Source organism: Podarcis melisellensis (genome assembly GCF_964234715.1).
Source record: "Podarcis melisellensis genome assembly, chromosome: 3".
Classification (NCBI taxonomy): Eukaryota; Metazoa; Chordata; class Lepidosauria; order Squamata; family Lacertidae; genus Podarcis; species Podarcis melisellensis.
In genome coordinates, this window is record NC_138530.1 from 47,201,100 (window position 1) to 47,218,168 (window position 17,069).

The window sequence follows — 17,069 nt, forward strand, 5'->3', positions numbered from 1 at the left end:
GTGCCCTTCAACCATTCAGATTCTGTTCTTAGACCGAGGTCAAGTTCTCAAACTGGGACACTACTTCCAGTTTTGCAGAGTTCGTAAAACAAATTGTTTGTAAACAGGACTGTTCTTAAACCGCGGTACCACTGTACTAGCATTTCACAAATGAGAATAAAATTCACTTCCCAAAGCACTATGTCTAAGTAATCAGTATTTCTTAGGAGATCAAAAACCAAAGATAAAAGAGAACAAAGCTCAACTCAGTAGCCTGAATAAAGCTAACCTTGGGTCAATTTTAAATAATACAAAGTTAAACAAAAACTGGGGTGTTGTGCATTGCTACTTCATAAATTTCAAAGGGCACTGTCAAGGACAATGAGTCCAAAAAACTAACTTCTTATATTGATTTTAAAAAACCTGTATCATTGCCAAGAATGTATAAGCTGTATAGATTTTCTAGCTCTGAGATGCTTTCCCGTGCTCTTTCTTTATTTTTCAAAGAATCAATGATGCCAGCGCAGTATTCATGAATTTCTAACACTGGCAGAACTAAATTCATTAATAAACAAAACAAGAGGCTTGCAGTCCTTTGCTCCACCCTGCAAAGTCTTCTGGTTTGGGCAGTAACTGTAGGAGTTGGAGAGAGGTGGCCCCATCCACCTACCATTCTAAGAGGCAAGAGCAGAGTGTCAAAAGGTTGTTGTAGAGCTGACAACGTCTGGAAGAGTCTCAAGTTCAGTCTAGCCTGTCCTTCAATTAACCTGTATACCTGAAACTCTGCACAAAGGTCAGGGACCCCCTGTAGCCTCAGAATGAAAGGTTAAGTTCACACCTGACCTCCCAAATGAAAACTAAGTACCTAAAAATATTGAAAGACTGCATCAGCCAGGCTGAAGCTACCCCATTGTTGGTACAAGTTTCCAAAAGCATGGAGGTTATTGGCAAAGAAGTGGCCCTATCCACTTCTATCCGCTAAGGTTCTGTCAGCTCCTGATGCACCCAAGACTAGATATCTGCAGGCCATTGGGGGGCCCAGGTTTGAGGAAACCAGAACAAGATGCCCTCAGGGAGCCTCATGTCACATTCAGGATGGTAGAATTGGGAGGATCCCTTTTTCTTTCTTTCCCTGCCCCCCAAACAAAATAAACTGTTCCCTGTTGGGAACAGACCCTTTACTTTCTCATGCATGTTGTCAGTGTACTGCCTCCAGTTTGCTTATCGTCTTCTAAAAAAGGTTTTGAAGAAACGTTAGAAAAAGGATTGGGCCTCTTCTCCACCATCTGCTCAGTCAATCCCTTCCTCCTTATCAGGTAGTGGCAGCCCCCACAACATCTGAAGAGTCTACTCCTTTGGTTCGCAGAGCACTTCTGGGCCCATGTTGGGTTGGAGCCACTCTGGGGAATGAAAGATGGTGGACACAAAGGGAGTTGGAGGTGAGGACCCCAGAACTGCACCTGGAAGTCTGGCCCTAGTAGTCACACTACTGCTGTCTCGTTCACCAGCAGCAGCATGTTTTGCCAGGAATATGATATCCAGGCTTGCCATGACAGAGTTTTATACTCATTCCATTACTTGAACTGACTGGGATGATTAACCACATGTACTATGTGTGACGTAAGTGGCATACCCAAACAGCAACCTCTTGCAAAAATCACTTCTATAGATGTCAAGAACAGACAAAGCTGGTTGGGGCCTGGGTACAGTTCCCAAAATAGGGTGCTCTTCCCCAGAACAGGAATGCATGAAAAAGAACTATTCATGTAAGACCAAAATTGGGAACAAAATTGGGCCTTACTAGTGAATAAGGCGAACTGCAATCTTTGCTGGTAACGTTCCATGTAGTTCAAAAGAGACAAAGAGTTGCAGAAACTGCCTGCAAAAAAGGAGGGTAGCCAAACTGGGGGTCTCCTGGGTTAATCAGATTTATTTCAAACTAATTAAATTAACTGTGGCTCCTTAAAGAATCCAAGTATTACAGGGAACCACCATATGCTGGCTATTTCAATGGCCCACTACTGTCAACTCTAACAGAGTTCTCTTGGGGCTAAGGCAGATGTCTCTTCTGATTCCGCTACCTAGGAACCATTAACAAGGGATGTTGGACTGTCAAATGTAACGTCTCGTAAGTTCCAACTGCTCAACCATTTAGCCATGCCCCCTTTAATCATTTAGAGAAATACAAGATTAAGTAAAAGATACCATGTAACTGAAATGAGTGCTCATTTCATAAATCTGAATGTAATCTCTCTTGAAAAAAATTACACCCCTTACGCCTAACAGACACCATCTTGTTTCAAAATTCAGCACTGTTGCCACATGCTCATGAACTGACAACTGCACTTGTTAAATTAAACAAAGATGAAGTTGAATAGAAATAATGAAGACAAATAGTGAGGAATCAGTTAAAGGGGGGTGGGGGTGGTATTCATTTTCAAAGCTCCAGGGTACTGTATCACTGTCAGTCTTTAGCAGCAATGCAAATGTATATCACAGCGTTGGAGCGTATTAAACCCCGTATTCATTTATACTCCCACTTTCCAAATTCTAAAACAGAATAAACAAGTAAGGCTCCTTTGTGTGTTGTCAATAGTTATCATCCTTCAAAGAATGGCATCCCCCTAAATAATTGTAAGATTTCTATCTGGGAATTAAGAAAAGCGACTAAATGTGCCCCGCTCCCTCCTCTGCCTGCTTTCTTTCTTTGAGATTTGGAGTACAGCGTAATCACATTAAATTTTTCAGCTCAAAAAAAGAAGTGATATTTATGGTGACTGACACAAATAAAAAAGTAGTTTGGAGCCTGAGGCAACTGTGATAAGGGATTTTGGACGAATCACCATGTGGCCTGTGAGATATAATAGAATGCTATTACAGAATATAGAGTGGATACTGATCTCTCTGTGGTATGTAATATTCTTGTTGCTGTCTTCGAGTTAGGAATGGCTTGGATGCAACTATTATTAATTATCATCATCATCATCATTGAATTTATACCCCCCTGTCCTAAATGTTATTGAGGGTAGCATTTAATTAGTCTTGCAACAATTAAAATGGAGTGGTGTAAGGGACTGGGAAGACACTGACGGGTACTGGAGTTTGACTCGGGAGAGGGGCTCAGTGATTTGTGGGGACCTGTACAACCAGGAAGCAAGAGTCAGATGCAGGGAAAGCTTAAGAACTGGAGGATAGAGCATAGGATGGCTTGACAGAAGAGGCCGGTCAGGCAAGTGAAGGGTCAGGTGCTTCCCCACCCTCTCCTGCACCACTCTCTCCCCAAACCAGGAGGAAATTGAAGAGGAAAGAGGTTAAATGGTCATCTCTCACGTATGATCTAGTTGAGATTCCTGCTTTTCTAGAGGTTGGACTAGATGACCCTCAGTGTGATTTAGATGACAGGACACCATGCTACTAAACATAGATCAATATTAGGGAACCTGCTGCCTTCCAAATGTTGCTGGCTTACAACTCCCATCATCCCTGACCACCGCTTTGCTGGATGAGGGGGATGGGAGGGTCAGGACTTGCATGGTGACTTTCCTATAAAGACACATGTTTCATTACGGAGTCTAGGCCCTTCGAAACCATATACTGCAGCATCTGAAGAACTTTTTAAGAAATCATAAATACTTAGATTATCCTGTTATAAGAGTAACACAACACCAAGCGATAAGCCTTTTAAGAGGCAACCAAAGCCTTGAGGGAAACACCAGAGCTCTTCAAAGCTGGAAGATTAAACATTAATCTCAGCAACGGCTCAGGAGGGGGGAGTAAGCAAATGCTCTGAATAAGGATTAACATAACAATGACATTGTTTTCTTGCTTTCTATTTTTGGATCTGGAATAAGAAGATGAGAATTCTTCATGATCTCCAAAGTTCTTCATAATCAAACAGGGAATTACTTAATGATATGATACAACCAATGAGCCATGGCTAAGTTTATCTGAAATATGCCATGTGCAAGATCAATAGGAGGATTTTCTGCCACCGGATGTTATGTGGATACTCATTCACAAGGAATAGAGCAGGCATCTTTCAACCTTCTGCTAGTGTGACATTGGAAGGAGAGCCCTTCCACATCAAGCCTGACGCTGTCTTAAAAGGAAAAACAGGCAGCATCAGATGGCATGCCCAGCCCCACACGCCTGCCACAGGCCTTATCAATGTAGATGGACAGGCAAATGCATTATTTAAAGGCACAGGCTGCATCAGTGCCAGAAGAGTGAAATACACATGTATGTAGACTGGTGCTGTGAACCAAAAGTGTTCCCCCATGCCTATTCCTTTTCTTAACCAGCATAATGTCACTCAAGCTGACAAGGATGTTTTGGTGCGGTCTCAAATGGAGATTCACTAACTCCAGAAGCTTGCTGTCTCTGCTTCCTAGATGCTATGAATCAGAACAATTTCCACACAGTTCCCCGCCCCCCTCTCATTTCACCTCAACACTGAAGCAATCTATATTTGCTTCTCTGGTTATGTGTGGGAAATGCCTTGCAGCCCTGAAGTCCCATTCTACCTGTGACATAGTCCACATTTCTGAATAATTAAAACAATCCTCAAGCCTCCCTGATGTAAATTAATGTGCAGTGAAAACTGAGGAAAAGCAGACAAAATGGAAAAGTAGAAGAGTAGAGAGCAAGACCAGTTGGTTGGCTTGCAGTATTCTTTAAGCTTCTGATAGGAAGGGCAAGCTCACAAGTCCAGACTCATTTCACAAGGCTACCATTTTAGGTGCATAGTACACAATCTTTCATGGGATGTGGGTGGCGCTGTGGGTTAAACCACAGAGCCTAGGACTTGCCAATCAGAAGGTCGGCGGTTTGAATACCTGCAACAGGGTGAGCTCCCATTGCTCGGTCCCTGCTCCTGCCAACCTAGCAGTTCAAAAGCACATCAAAAAGTGCAAGTAGATAAATAGGTACCGCTCTGGTGAGAAGGTAAACGGCGTTTCCGTGCGCTGCTCTGGTTCATCAGAAGCAGCTTAGTCATGCTGGCCACATAACCCAGAAGCTGTACGCCGGCTCCCTCGGCCAATAAAGCAAGATGAGCGCCGCAACCCCAGAGTCAGTCACGACTGGACCTAACGGTCGGGGGTCCCTTTACCTTTACACAATCTTTACTTCACAGAGAAAGGGTTTGTGGTTTCCATATAAGCCAGCCAAAATATATGATTTTAATTGATTGTTTCTGCATTACTGTTGTAAACCTCTCTGATTTTTTTTAAATGAATAGCAGTATAAAAATATTTTTAGAAATATATAAATAAATCCCTCCACTGAGAATGGCCTCACGTTTTTTTAGAACACTACACTGAAATGTCTTGAGACTTTTGACCTTTCAACCCATGTTTTGAAAACAAAGTTTCATATTTCTCATATTTTAAAAAGAAACCATTAACTAAACAAAGTTACAATAATTAGACATGTTATCCCCAAAAGCCTTCTAAAGTCCAAACCAGTCATTTGAATTATAGTGGTGGGGCTAGGGGAGTAGACAGAATAGTAATCAGAGACATTGTACAGCATAAAGTAACAAATTAAAAATGATATATTTTCTAAATATTTTAAAGATCCCATCCCTCCTTTACCTTTGCAGTTTTTCCTCCAGCACTTCCATGTACCTGAGAATATCTTCCTTCAACTTCTTCTCTATAAGGCAAAAACAAAGTTTGTGTCATTTGGGGGGGCAGTATCTTATAGCAATTATTTTGAAGAGAGAATTTTGCTCATTTTTGCATCATAGAAAAGCAAAAGTTTAATTGGGCTTTCTTCCCTTTGAATTTCAGACTACAACCATGAATCTAAAATTATACAAATCTATGTTACTTAATAAAGCTCATAAATAAATAAATAAATAGCCAGCTGCTGAACACTATGGGTGAAACAGAAGTGAAAGGGAATGGTACTGTTCACAGAAAGAAGTACTCAAACATTTAAAAGTGAAGAAACATCTTGGCTTATCTACTAGGATGGCCCATCTACTGAGTATTATCTTTCAAATGGGATGAAACCTACTTCAGTAGCCCAGGCTATCACAATCTTTATTAGAACTAAAACATTCCAGAGTTTTTATTTATCTGCATAACATCCCTTAGCATCTGAGAACTTGTTATATAAACTAGAGAAGTAGCCATATTCATCTTTTGCAGCAAAAATAACACAAGTCTTGTGGCACTTTAAAGATGAAGAAATTTATTGTTATAGATCGGGGGGGGGTCCCCCTAAACCCTAGGAATGAATAAATACTAGGATTTTTATTAATCAGGATATGGATTAAAGCACAAACTGCAAAACTGTGCCAGACAGGGAATTCCTGGACTGGCTTATGCAAACCAGCCTGGCTGGGTGAACAGCAAACCGGTTCACATGACAAAAGGTGTTGATGGGCCATTGGGAAGTGAGACGTTACCAGTGTGATGGGGTGTATGTTTGAGGGGACAGGAAAAGGGGTTTCTGGGAAGAAGAAGTTGGAAGAAGGGGAAAGATCCATCTTGCGAGAGGCTGGCTGCAGGCAGCATACACTGCTGCCTCTTGGAATGACTATGCTATAAGATCTGGACTCCCTACATGCAGACCAAAGGTGTAAATAGGTGAATAAACTCTTTTTCTTAAAGCACGACAGTCTCCACTGGGTCTTCCATTCTCCAAAGGGACACAGACCGTGTGTGTGTGTGCGTGCGCACGCACGCCTGGGACGCCATGGGCTCTTGCCACTGCTCAGCAGAGAGGGGGACAGGCACCCAGCTGTTGTAACATTATTATGGGGCTATAGGCCACTTCAACAGATGCTTGTTAACTTAGTTGCAGGTGTGCATAAACGTGGCTGTAGGGAGAATTGTTATAGGGGGAAGTGGGAGGGAGATGAAAAGTAGAAAAGTAAATATTGTGATAAGGAGTGAACCATGCTGACCTCCTCATCCACTCAACCCTTCCCTTCTCGCACCCGGTAACCAACCCACCCACTGGGAGACTGGTGTAATGGCCCCATCCTACTAGGTAAGCCTCTTATGTACTAACTTCCCTTCTGCGCTGTCCTTGTACTTTGACTCACATGATATTTCAATGGAATCTCAAGTTCAAATTTAGCAGTAAAAGAAGAAATTCAACTACCCCTATGAGATAGAAGAACTAAAAATACATTGGCAGAAGAGTTGTATTTGTTCACATTTAAAAATCAGTCTCCATCTCTCTTGCTCTGAAGATCAGTGTGCTTTTTAAAGTCAATTTTAATTAAAAAGTAATATGCAGAGGAAATAAACCAATTCTACAATGCACATACGGTACCACTCCTCATATGAAGAGAGCGAGCCAAAATTTCACCCTAGCTGTCCAAGTTACAATTCTGACATTCCCTCCACTAGACCTTAAATAGCTCCTGGTATTAGAATTTCTGAAGCAGGACTGTAGACCGATTCACACACAGGCCAAGAGTGGGGCATGTACACACCCTCCCCATTCACACATTAATATGAGCTGGCTTCCCTTTTGATGTACCTCCACCCACTTTTCATGGCATTTACACAAACGACCCTAGTTACATTCAAGATTCTCTACAAGGTGTGGAAGGGGCACAACCCCAAGACTTGGTCCCACAGCCAATTTATGTACTGCCTTTACACCTGAGGCAGGCATTTCCCTTAATTCTTCTAATCCTCCACTGCTCAGCACCGGGCTATGAACCTACAGAGAAGAATGTAATCACATCCTTGAATCACAGTGCATTCTAGAACAAAAGTAAAAACCAATTTGCCAACCTCTACTGATGTGACAGTTGCAAACACTTTCACTTAAACATGTGATAAGTTCTTTCCTAATAGGAAGCTTTGATGCTCCCACTTTAGTGCTCTTCTACCTGTTCCCATCTTTACATGGCCTTGGAACATGACACATTCCAACTCAGGTTTTCTCTCTTCCCCCCTGACATAAAACGTCAATAGAGATTAATAATTGGAGGGGAAGGTGGGGAATCTGTTTCACACTTACTTTGTTTCCAACTAATACTGCAATGTATTATGTTACATGAATGATAAACCCTAGTTCCAATTTCTCCTGCTGTGCTAGCGAGATTTTAATTGGATATTATCTGATACAGTAATTCTCACTTTTCACAGTTGTGTCCTATTCCCTACATACAATTTTACAATGCCCTTGAAGATATAGCTTAATAAATCAGCAATGCTCAATGACAAAAAAAAGTAATGAATAAGCAACCGCCACTAGTTAAAAGTAGGTCAGCTATAAACTCCCTGGGAAACACTGTTAGGACATACACACATCTCCATCAAACATTTTAACTAGTTTAAAAGGATTAAGAACATCATACAATTCCCTCTGCTCACTGGGAATATGTGCTCCTCCCTTGATTTCTAGTATATATAGCTGGGCACTTTCATTTAAAGGCCCTTCAAAATCCCAATAGTTCTACTTTCCTGCCAACAAATTGAAGGGAGAGAAAAACGCCATGAAAAGTATCTGGATTTTTCTCACCTTTGGACTATAGTCAAGCTATTGATCTGAAGGTTTAATTTAATGCAAATCAATAGCTGTAGCAGAGGGAAAAGAAAGTACTAGAGTGCAAACTTCCTTAATCTAGCCAAAAAAGAATGATATAAAGCTGGAAGGAGTTAGCTTAGGGGAAACTATGTGACTGCATTCTGTAAACATGTCAAAGGTTTTTTTTTTTTCAAATACAAGCAATGTCAATTTCTTTTTGTCTCTCTCTGTGGGTTTGTGTGTTCAGCTCTTATTGTTACTGAAGGGAGTTGTCCATATAAATACTATAAATATTGATGGAAGAAGAAAACAAAAGCATTTGATGAAATAAAAAGTAGGGTTTTCCCATGGAATCACAAACTGGGGCAGGGGTAGCGAGGAATATGTACACTTGCTTTTGTTATTTCTCCCATCACATTTATTTGGGTTGCCATAATAGGGAAAGTCCTTAGCATCCAGGGATACCATGGAAGAATACTGCAAGACAAAAGGTCACGGATAATTTGCATACTTTCATTGTGCATAAATGTATGCATGATGTGCCTTTAGCAGTGACTTTTATAGTATTCATTTTTCTGGAAGCAACTCTGCAATATTGAGAGCAGCTTCAGATGTGTGGAAAGAAAGACAGCCTGCTGGGTGCAAACAGTCTTCAGGTGGTGGCACTTGATCATCTTGTCCACTAGGGAAATTATCCTTCAAATGAGATGAATAAGTACTACTAGCTTGATCTGGAAGAAGCCACAAATAGGGCTGGCCAATCTATCGAGTTCATGTTTACAATCTGAACTGGCTGGGATGATCAAACTCTCCACCCCCACCCCCAGATCTTTAAAGGTGTGGCACAGCTGTAATGGTCCAGGCTGGATTTCAGCTCCATTCAGTTGTGCACTGAAGTCCTGTCATGCACTTTAAAACATACTAGCCAAAAGATCTCAATATCATCTGTGAACAAAATTATTGATTAAGCTTCAAGAATTATTTTTTCCCCAGTCTGATGTCAAAAGACCACAAAATTCAGGTAGCCTGTATACTAGCAAAAACAAACAAGGTAAGTATCAGAGCTGTACTGAATCCACATGAATAGTCATCACCAAAGCAGTGTTAGTTTGATTAATACAACTCATCTGCACTGTGGTTTACCCCACATGCTATGGAATTAGCAGATTCATATGCATCCACCATGTGCCTTGTGACATCCCACACAAGCAGAAGAACATCAAAAGCTGCTGGATCAAACCAGAAGTCTGTTCTGACCAGGATGGGGAAGACTCCATTTGGTTGACCGAGTCCTCAGTTCCCCCACTCCCATGGCCACTTTGACAAATGACACAAAAGGTCGAAAAAATGTCCTGGTCGTAGCTGCCATGTTATCTTGGGTTATTCCAGTCTTGATCATGCTAGTACTTTGTTTCTAGGGTCAACTGATATGGATAAGCTCTCCTGTTCAAAAACGCACCTGAGTCATTCCCAAGTTCCCTCCATTTCCCTCCATGCAATTCAGTCCATGGCATACCTAAAACAGGTAGCTCAAGCCAACACAGATGTTACTGATCAGGGATGTCCAACCTATGGCCCTTCAGGTGTTATTGGACTGTGGTTTCCATCAGTCCCATCCAGCATGGTCAATAGTTTGGGATGATGGGAGTTGCAACCCATTTGGAGGGCCACAGGTTAGCGACACTCTTTTTGTAATCAACTGTTCTATAATAGTATTAAATAGCATTAAGAACATAATGTAGCTTGAATCAGGTGAATGGTCCATCTGCTCCAGCATCCTGTTCTCACAGTGGTCAACCAGATGCCTATGGGAAGTGCAAAACCAGGACCTGAGTGCAACAGCACTCTTCCCACATGGGTCTCCCAGCAACTGGCACTCAACATGGTTATCATGGAGAGCATCAATTCAAACAAAACAAGGTAATTAGGTGTGTGAATGAGAAGCGCATGCTCAGACACATCGTTCATTGATGTTTCTTCTGCAATTGCTGCCACTAACAAAGACACATCCTGCTTTTCTTCTTAAAGAGTGATTTGCCTCTTCAGCTACCATAACCGAAATGGTATCTGAAGAAGTGTGCATGCACATGAAAGCTTAAACCCAGAACAAACTTAGTTGGTCTCGAAGGTGCTACTGGACAATTTTTTATTTATTTGAAATGCTCATTAGTTAACCAATGACAGATTTTTCATGCGATACCTGAAAGCCTATTTTGCATGTGTTTTCAAGGCACCCGTTGCTGCACCAGCTGTGTCTGCAGAACAAGTGTGGCACCTCAGTACCATTTTGCCTTAAATCTTGAATTATACCATTAGACATGAATGACTGAACAACAATCTTTCTGTTAAATACAAACCACAGTAAAATATCCCCTCCAGAAATTCATTCTAATGAGAAAGTCAAGTGGCAGAGTCCCATGCCAAATTCTTCTTCCCTCTTGAAATTTGTAATACTGTTCATTGGGCTGGCTACTCTTGTTTATGCATTTGGGGAGATCCCAGGAGCCCAAAGACGCCTATTCATCCAATAAAACAACATGGAATTTTGTGCAGCAATTCATCCAGAAGATCTTAATTCATTACAAAGGCATGTCAGGAATGCCAATGCTTTGTGAAGCAAACCAATCTCTCCCTGAATTTCAGATCCTAGCTTCTTAAGTGGATATTGAAGGTGACTTGTGTAAATACGACATGTATCTTAATATGTGATTGTATTATTTATATCTGCTTTTATTTATATTTTAAAATGTTTAGGTCAGCTTGTTTTTCAACATCAGATTTTACCAGTATTTTAATGTGTGTTTTATGTAAACACCTTAGAAGCTTTGATGATTAAGCAATATGCAACTCCTGTTAAATAAATAAAAAATAAATAGAACAGGGGTAATATTGTCACTTTCAAGAAACTGATAATGGCAAGATCGTCACTGTCAACTGGCAGATGAAACTGACACATACTTGTCCTTGCCCAAGAACAACAAATGGTGACAAAAACACTGTCCCTTGGGCTTGTTCAAAAAAGAGGAACAAGGAGCAAAGTCTCTGAAACAGATAGGTTTGCATGCTAAAGGCTAGAAATAGCATGGATCACAAAATAGAGCATATCTAAAAAGAAGTAAAGAAAAGGCCATTACTACTAGTTATTGGGATGGGGTAGGAAATCCTTGAGGTAACATCAAACAGGTACTGAAGTTATGGGGAGAGGCAGTCCAGGAGAGCAATTACCGGTAACTTTTGTGATGACCACCTTAGCTACCATTTTGAGAAGGCTACAGGGGACCCATGAATTGGCTAAACCTGGGCAAAGTTAAGGGAAGGTGCTATCTGTGGGTGTCATTAAAGGCACTCTACATTCCCCCCAGAAATCTCAGTACTTCATCTACCACAGCACAGATGTTCATGGTCCTCAACTATAATGAGTTATTTAATTATTTATTCTTTCAAATGCTTATATCCTGGCTTCCAGCCTAAAATGTCCCCAAGGTGGCTGAGAACAAAAAATGAAAGCATAAAAGGACTATGAAAACGGTGCAACAACTACCAACCAGAGCTGGATAAAGGCATTCAAAATAGCACGTGTAAAAACTCCATTTAGCTATTACAAAAGGATCCAACAAACAAAATAGCATTATTATTTTATGCTTGTTATTTACACCATTTTTATACTGCTAAACATATTTTAAAATACCTCTAGGTGTACAGAAAACTGAGGCAACAACAGAGAACTTAATATTATAAAAATGCAGTTACTTTTCTATAAATCAATATAAATGCATTTTTCCTTCTGACACACCCTCCCTCTCAGTCTGCAGGTTCTCACCCAGGGTCTATGCAAACTGTCAGCTCACCTGCAAAAGCTTCCCAACAAGAAGAGTTCCTGGAAGCAGTGGACATTACCCTAATCTCTCACTTGAGACTTGCTTTTTCCAAGCCCAAAGTGGAGGCCCACAGCTGTGTCCCATTCAGCTGCACTTTCCACACTCAGTTCCAGATACAGCAGGTGTGTTGAATTTCCCAATGGGTTCAAAGGATGGAGAAGGGCCCCCCCTCCACTCACAGCTGTTTTTTCACCCTCCTCTTCCTCCAGCTGTTTTTTTAAACTCCCAGTAAAATAAATCTGCAGTGCAATCAGCATCTACCCACCAACTAGAATTGCGGGTGATTTAAAGTGCAAACTACAAGCAATAATGAATAATTTTCAAGTGGCATTTTGCAAAAGAGCTTTTGCAAAGTTGCTACCTCTGTATAAGCGCACAAAGAGAGTGTCACGGGCCACTTTGTGCTATTAACGTCACCAGTTTAATTTCCTATACAAGCAATGACTTCTGCTGGGTGAGATTTAACGAACATGTATTGCCCTGTATTTCTTAAACCACATCTGAATATAGAAATAATTGGCTACATAGCAATATGTGAAATGCAGTAGTAATGATCCCACCTTTGGAAGTTTGGAAATGCAAGTGCAGAGCTTTCCATGCCACATGTATGTTAGCCCTGAAATGAACCGGGGGACAAGTTATGCAAACAGTTTTGTGCTCTTCAAAATGCAATTCTTACTACGTAATTCTCTTGGAAAGCACTTGGAAAGTATGTTTAAAAAATGCAGGTAATATTTTTGTTTTAAATCCAGACAAAGGCTTTTTAAAATGGCAGGTAGTAGTGCACACTAACAGGAAAATTCAATTTTCCAAGCGTTGTTTTTAAAGTTAGGGGGGTTTTTTCGCACCAGCACAACAACAAGATGGGTTTAAAAGGAGCCTACAATGGAACAGTGCAGTCAGTGTCCTTTCACATGAAAACAAAATGGCAGCAGCTGAAGAAATAATGACTGCTAAGAAACATGAAAAAAGTTGGTTTTAAAAGGGGCCTTCAAAATGGCAGTTTTCACACAAATAACAAACAGCATGACATTGCAGCACAGCACTAATGTATATACATAATCAGTTTATCCTACAGATTGAGAGAGTGGCTTGATAGAAGTCAGAAGATATCTAAGCTGACTTCTATGCTGTAACATTACCTGAGATAAGATGGCTAATGTTGCAACACTGTAATGCTGATATTTTTCATGTCCTAGACATCCCTTGTCTCACGGGGGCTTTTCCCCCTGTGGTAAATTCTATTTTTTACTAATTGTGTTGTTGGGGGCTCTCACAATCATATACTTTTGACATTTTGCCATGTGGTTATTTAAATGAAAAACCTGCCCAAGCCAAAGAAACATGGTTGTGTAAATCAGCACTTATGGCAGCAAGTGATCTGTTGCTCAGGGTTAAGTAAGAAATGTTGACAAAAATATAAAAGCAGCCTCCGCTGTTTTCTCTGCTCCCGATGGTGTGACTGTGGCTGTTGATGGCTCACTCTCTTATTTCCTCATATGGTGCTGACTCAAAATGTGACAGACTGACTTGCATGCCTTGCATTTCATGGCCTTTCGGCCCCACTAAACAAATTTCTTTTCTTAAATATAGCATTTCATGCCAACTGGGGACAACCTTTTATGCATCTAGTTCAAACATATACCACAATAAATGGGTTACTCTCTTCAACATGACCCCAAACTCCTTGTTTTTTCTAGGATTCTAATGCAGCCACACTTCTGAAAGAAGTGATAATGAGAGTTAAAACCTGCTAATTATATGCATACTTCCCAAACACATATGTAACGAGTTTTTATAGGACCAGGGTTCACAAATGTAGTTAAGCAAAAGCTGCTTTTCAAACTCGTCCACAAACCTAAAATAAGCAGCTGATTTTTTTAATAGAATACTCTAAACATAAGAATTCTGAATATAGCTTTAACATCCAAATATCCAAATAACATGGTAGTCCCTATAACCTGAAGTTGCTTAAATATGAAAAGTTGAAAGTGGACCCAATTTATAGTATAAGGAATTTTTTTAATAAGATTGTGAGGTGTACTTCACAAAGGAGACCCAGATACCACAATCTACCTGTACAACAAAGCAAATTAATTTAAATGGAAGACAGAACTGGTTACACTTCTGATTGTATACAAATTCAACCTAGATTGTTCCATGAGTGAATGTGTGTCATTGCTTCTTGACACACTTCTCTGTCACCACTGCCAGAGATAGGTTTACAGTTTCCCCTTATCATGAGGGATAAAATGCTTGAGCTGCTAGGTAACCTTTCTGACAGAAAGAGGAAGTTAATAGTATTTTGGTTTAAAGAGATAATGAAAGAAGCAATCCTATTACATGTTTTTAAAAAAGGAAAATCTCCCTCAAGATTGTAATGGACAGTTTTAGGGCCAGCAGAAAATCATTTATTTCAATTATATACCACAGAAGCACTCTTACAGTAATATCCAGGAGCTGAACAAACCTAGGAAAGAAAGGAAATTGAGAATGGAAAATGAAACCCTGCCCTCAACATTTTGTCAAGGACAGCCCATGAATGCAGGAGATAAAAGCCACTTGTTATAGGAAGCATCTACACACATTAGTAATACTCTTCTGTTTCTTTTGCACAACAGATACACACCTGCAACACCCCCTCTCCCCACAATCTATTGGCAAGAAATGCTGCTTATGTACACATATTAATTTAGCCTAGCATACATCACAAGGCATTCATTCATTCGATTTATTACCCATCCTTCACCAATAACTTCTGAAGAATCACAAATTTAGTCTGAAAAAAAATCATCTATATACATCATATGTTAATTACAAATTAACCCCTTAATTTACTCAGAATATGCTACAGAAGATTTGAGGGTTACTTTGATCCCTGAACAGTTCTATTTTTTCCTTTTCCTATTTTAGTAGAATGAAAATACTATATTTTCCCAAGATAGATCATTTAATTGTGTGCTGAATATTGTATTCTTCACTGAATTGAATGCTTAGAAATATTGGGGAATCCACATGCATCCCAAGAGCAAGGCACCATTGGACAGATCTGAATGAAATTGCAATATATTTTGATGTCCTTGTAGGTATAAAGGAGGATGAGAGAGGAATTGCAAAGCACTTCATAGAGTGAAAATGTGTGTGTGTGTGTAAATATTTGACATTTTACTCCTAGACACGTAGATGTTAATGTGTTTTAACCTCTTGTACTGTTTTGATTATCTTTAAATGTTTTAAATTGTTTTCATTGGTAATTTTAATATTTATTGTAAGGTGTTATTACTATCAACCAATACACACATTTTGTTAAAGAACAATAATCTGTGCAAGTGAAAATTGGCTTTTAAAAACTGTTTCACAGAAGTACCATGATCTTCACAAAGTCCTCATGAACCAAACGATTCACCATGAAAAATTATCCTTATTAAGCAAGGCCCAAGGTGTTCAAAGGAGCTTACTCCCAAGTATGTGTGCACAGGATTGCATCCTTGAGATTCCCTCAATAAATTTCTCTAGAATAAGGTTCCATTGCTTTCAACGGGACTTTCTTTTAAATCAGTCTGTTTAGACTATAGATGTGTACCTTGAACTTTTGTAAAGAATGGAGAGTTATAAACATTTCCAACAACTGACTGGCTGCTTTAATGAAGTTAGTTAAAATTGCTGATGGCCATCTGGGTTTGTTCCAGTTAGCCTTTGTAAAGTGAGTGAAATATGAAAGCCAGTCACAAAACTCCGATGGGAAACTGTAGTCAGACTTTCAATTCTGCTGTTATCTTACCACACATTTCCCAATCACAATTAGGAAATGCTTACAGATGAAAGATGTTTACTTGAAGACCAAGGCCAAGCTCCAAAGAATCATTTAATTAGCTATCTGAAATGGCAGCTCTCACCTGCTTAATAGTGAATTGCTTTTGAAATTCTGGAGCAATTTAAAAAATACGTTGCTATATATGTCATGAAGGCCCACTGTTCAAAGGGGTGAAAACCCAAAACTTCCACTATATTGGCACAAACCCCTTGGCATGAGCGTAGCAGTTTAAATGCTGATAACTTTCCAAAAAGCAAGACTTGAATATTACTGGCAGAACATTACTTCATGATTAAATGGAAAAAACATACCCATACCGTTCTGATGATGCCCCATGAAAAGCTGCTCCAGGGGGTTACATGACCCTCCAGAACAGAGAGAGATCAAGGGTGGCTGCAGAGGAAAGGGGTAATTAAAAGAAATAAACTGCCCCCTTCAACAAGAGCTTCTACTGGACTGGAGTCCCTTCCACAAATGGAAGGTGCCCTTCCGTTTCTGGAAAATAAAATCTGCATCCAGTGTTCTCAGAACAAGCTTTAATTCAGTGGTTAATATGGCTAAATCTCCAAGAAGCCATTCAGAAATGTACCGGTAACTTATATTTAAGAAAGAATTGCAAAGCACTTCATACAGCTTTAACACAGGAACATTTTTTAACCGTTTTCTTCTAACATTACAGAAGAATAGTTATGCAAAAATTACTTGCTTCGTAGCAATTTGTACCCAATTAAATTGGCAGCTATAACTTGTCTGTACATATATCTACACACACTCTGTCCCAAAGGATCATATATATTAAACACAAGTTAAGCCTGCTAGGATTTAATCTGTGTTGATTTGATGCTCCTTATGGGGCTTACTCTGCTATTTTGCTTAATTATTTTTCTCCTCTGCTCATC

At 40.0% G+C, this 17,069-nt stretch overlaps 1 protein-coding gene across 7 annotated transcripts in view; it reads right to left on the reverse strand.

Moving 5' to 3' along the window:
* DISC1 (DISC1 scaffold protein) overlaps positions 1–17,069 on the reverse strand; it is a 150,166-nt gene that overhangs the window by 36,093 nt on the left and 97,004 nt on the right. For all 7 annotated transcript variants that reach the window (XM_081906821.1, XM_081906815.1, XM_081906817.1 and 4 more), the window contains one exon: positions 5,574–5,634. In XM_081906821.1, coding sequence (XP_081762947.1) covers positions 5,574–5,634 — 61 coding nt within the window. The remainder of the gene's footprint in view (positions 1–5,573; positions 5,635–17,069) is intronic.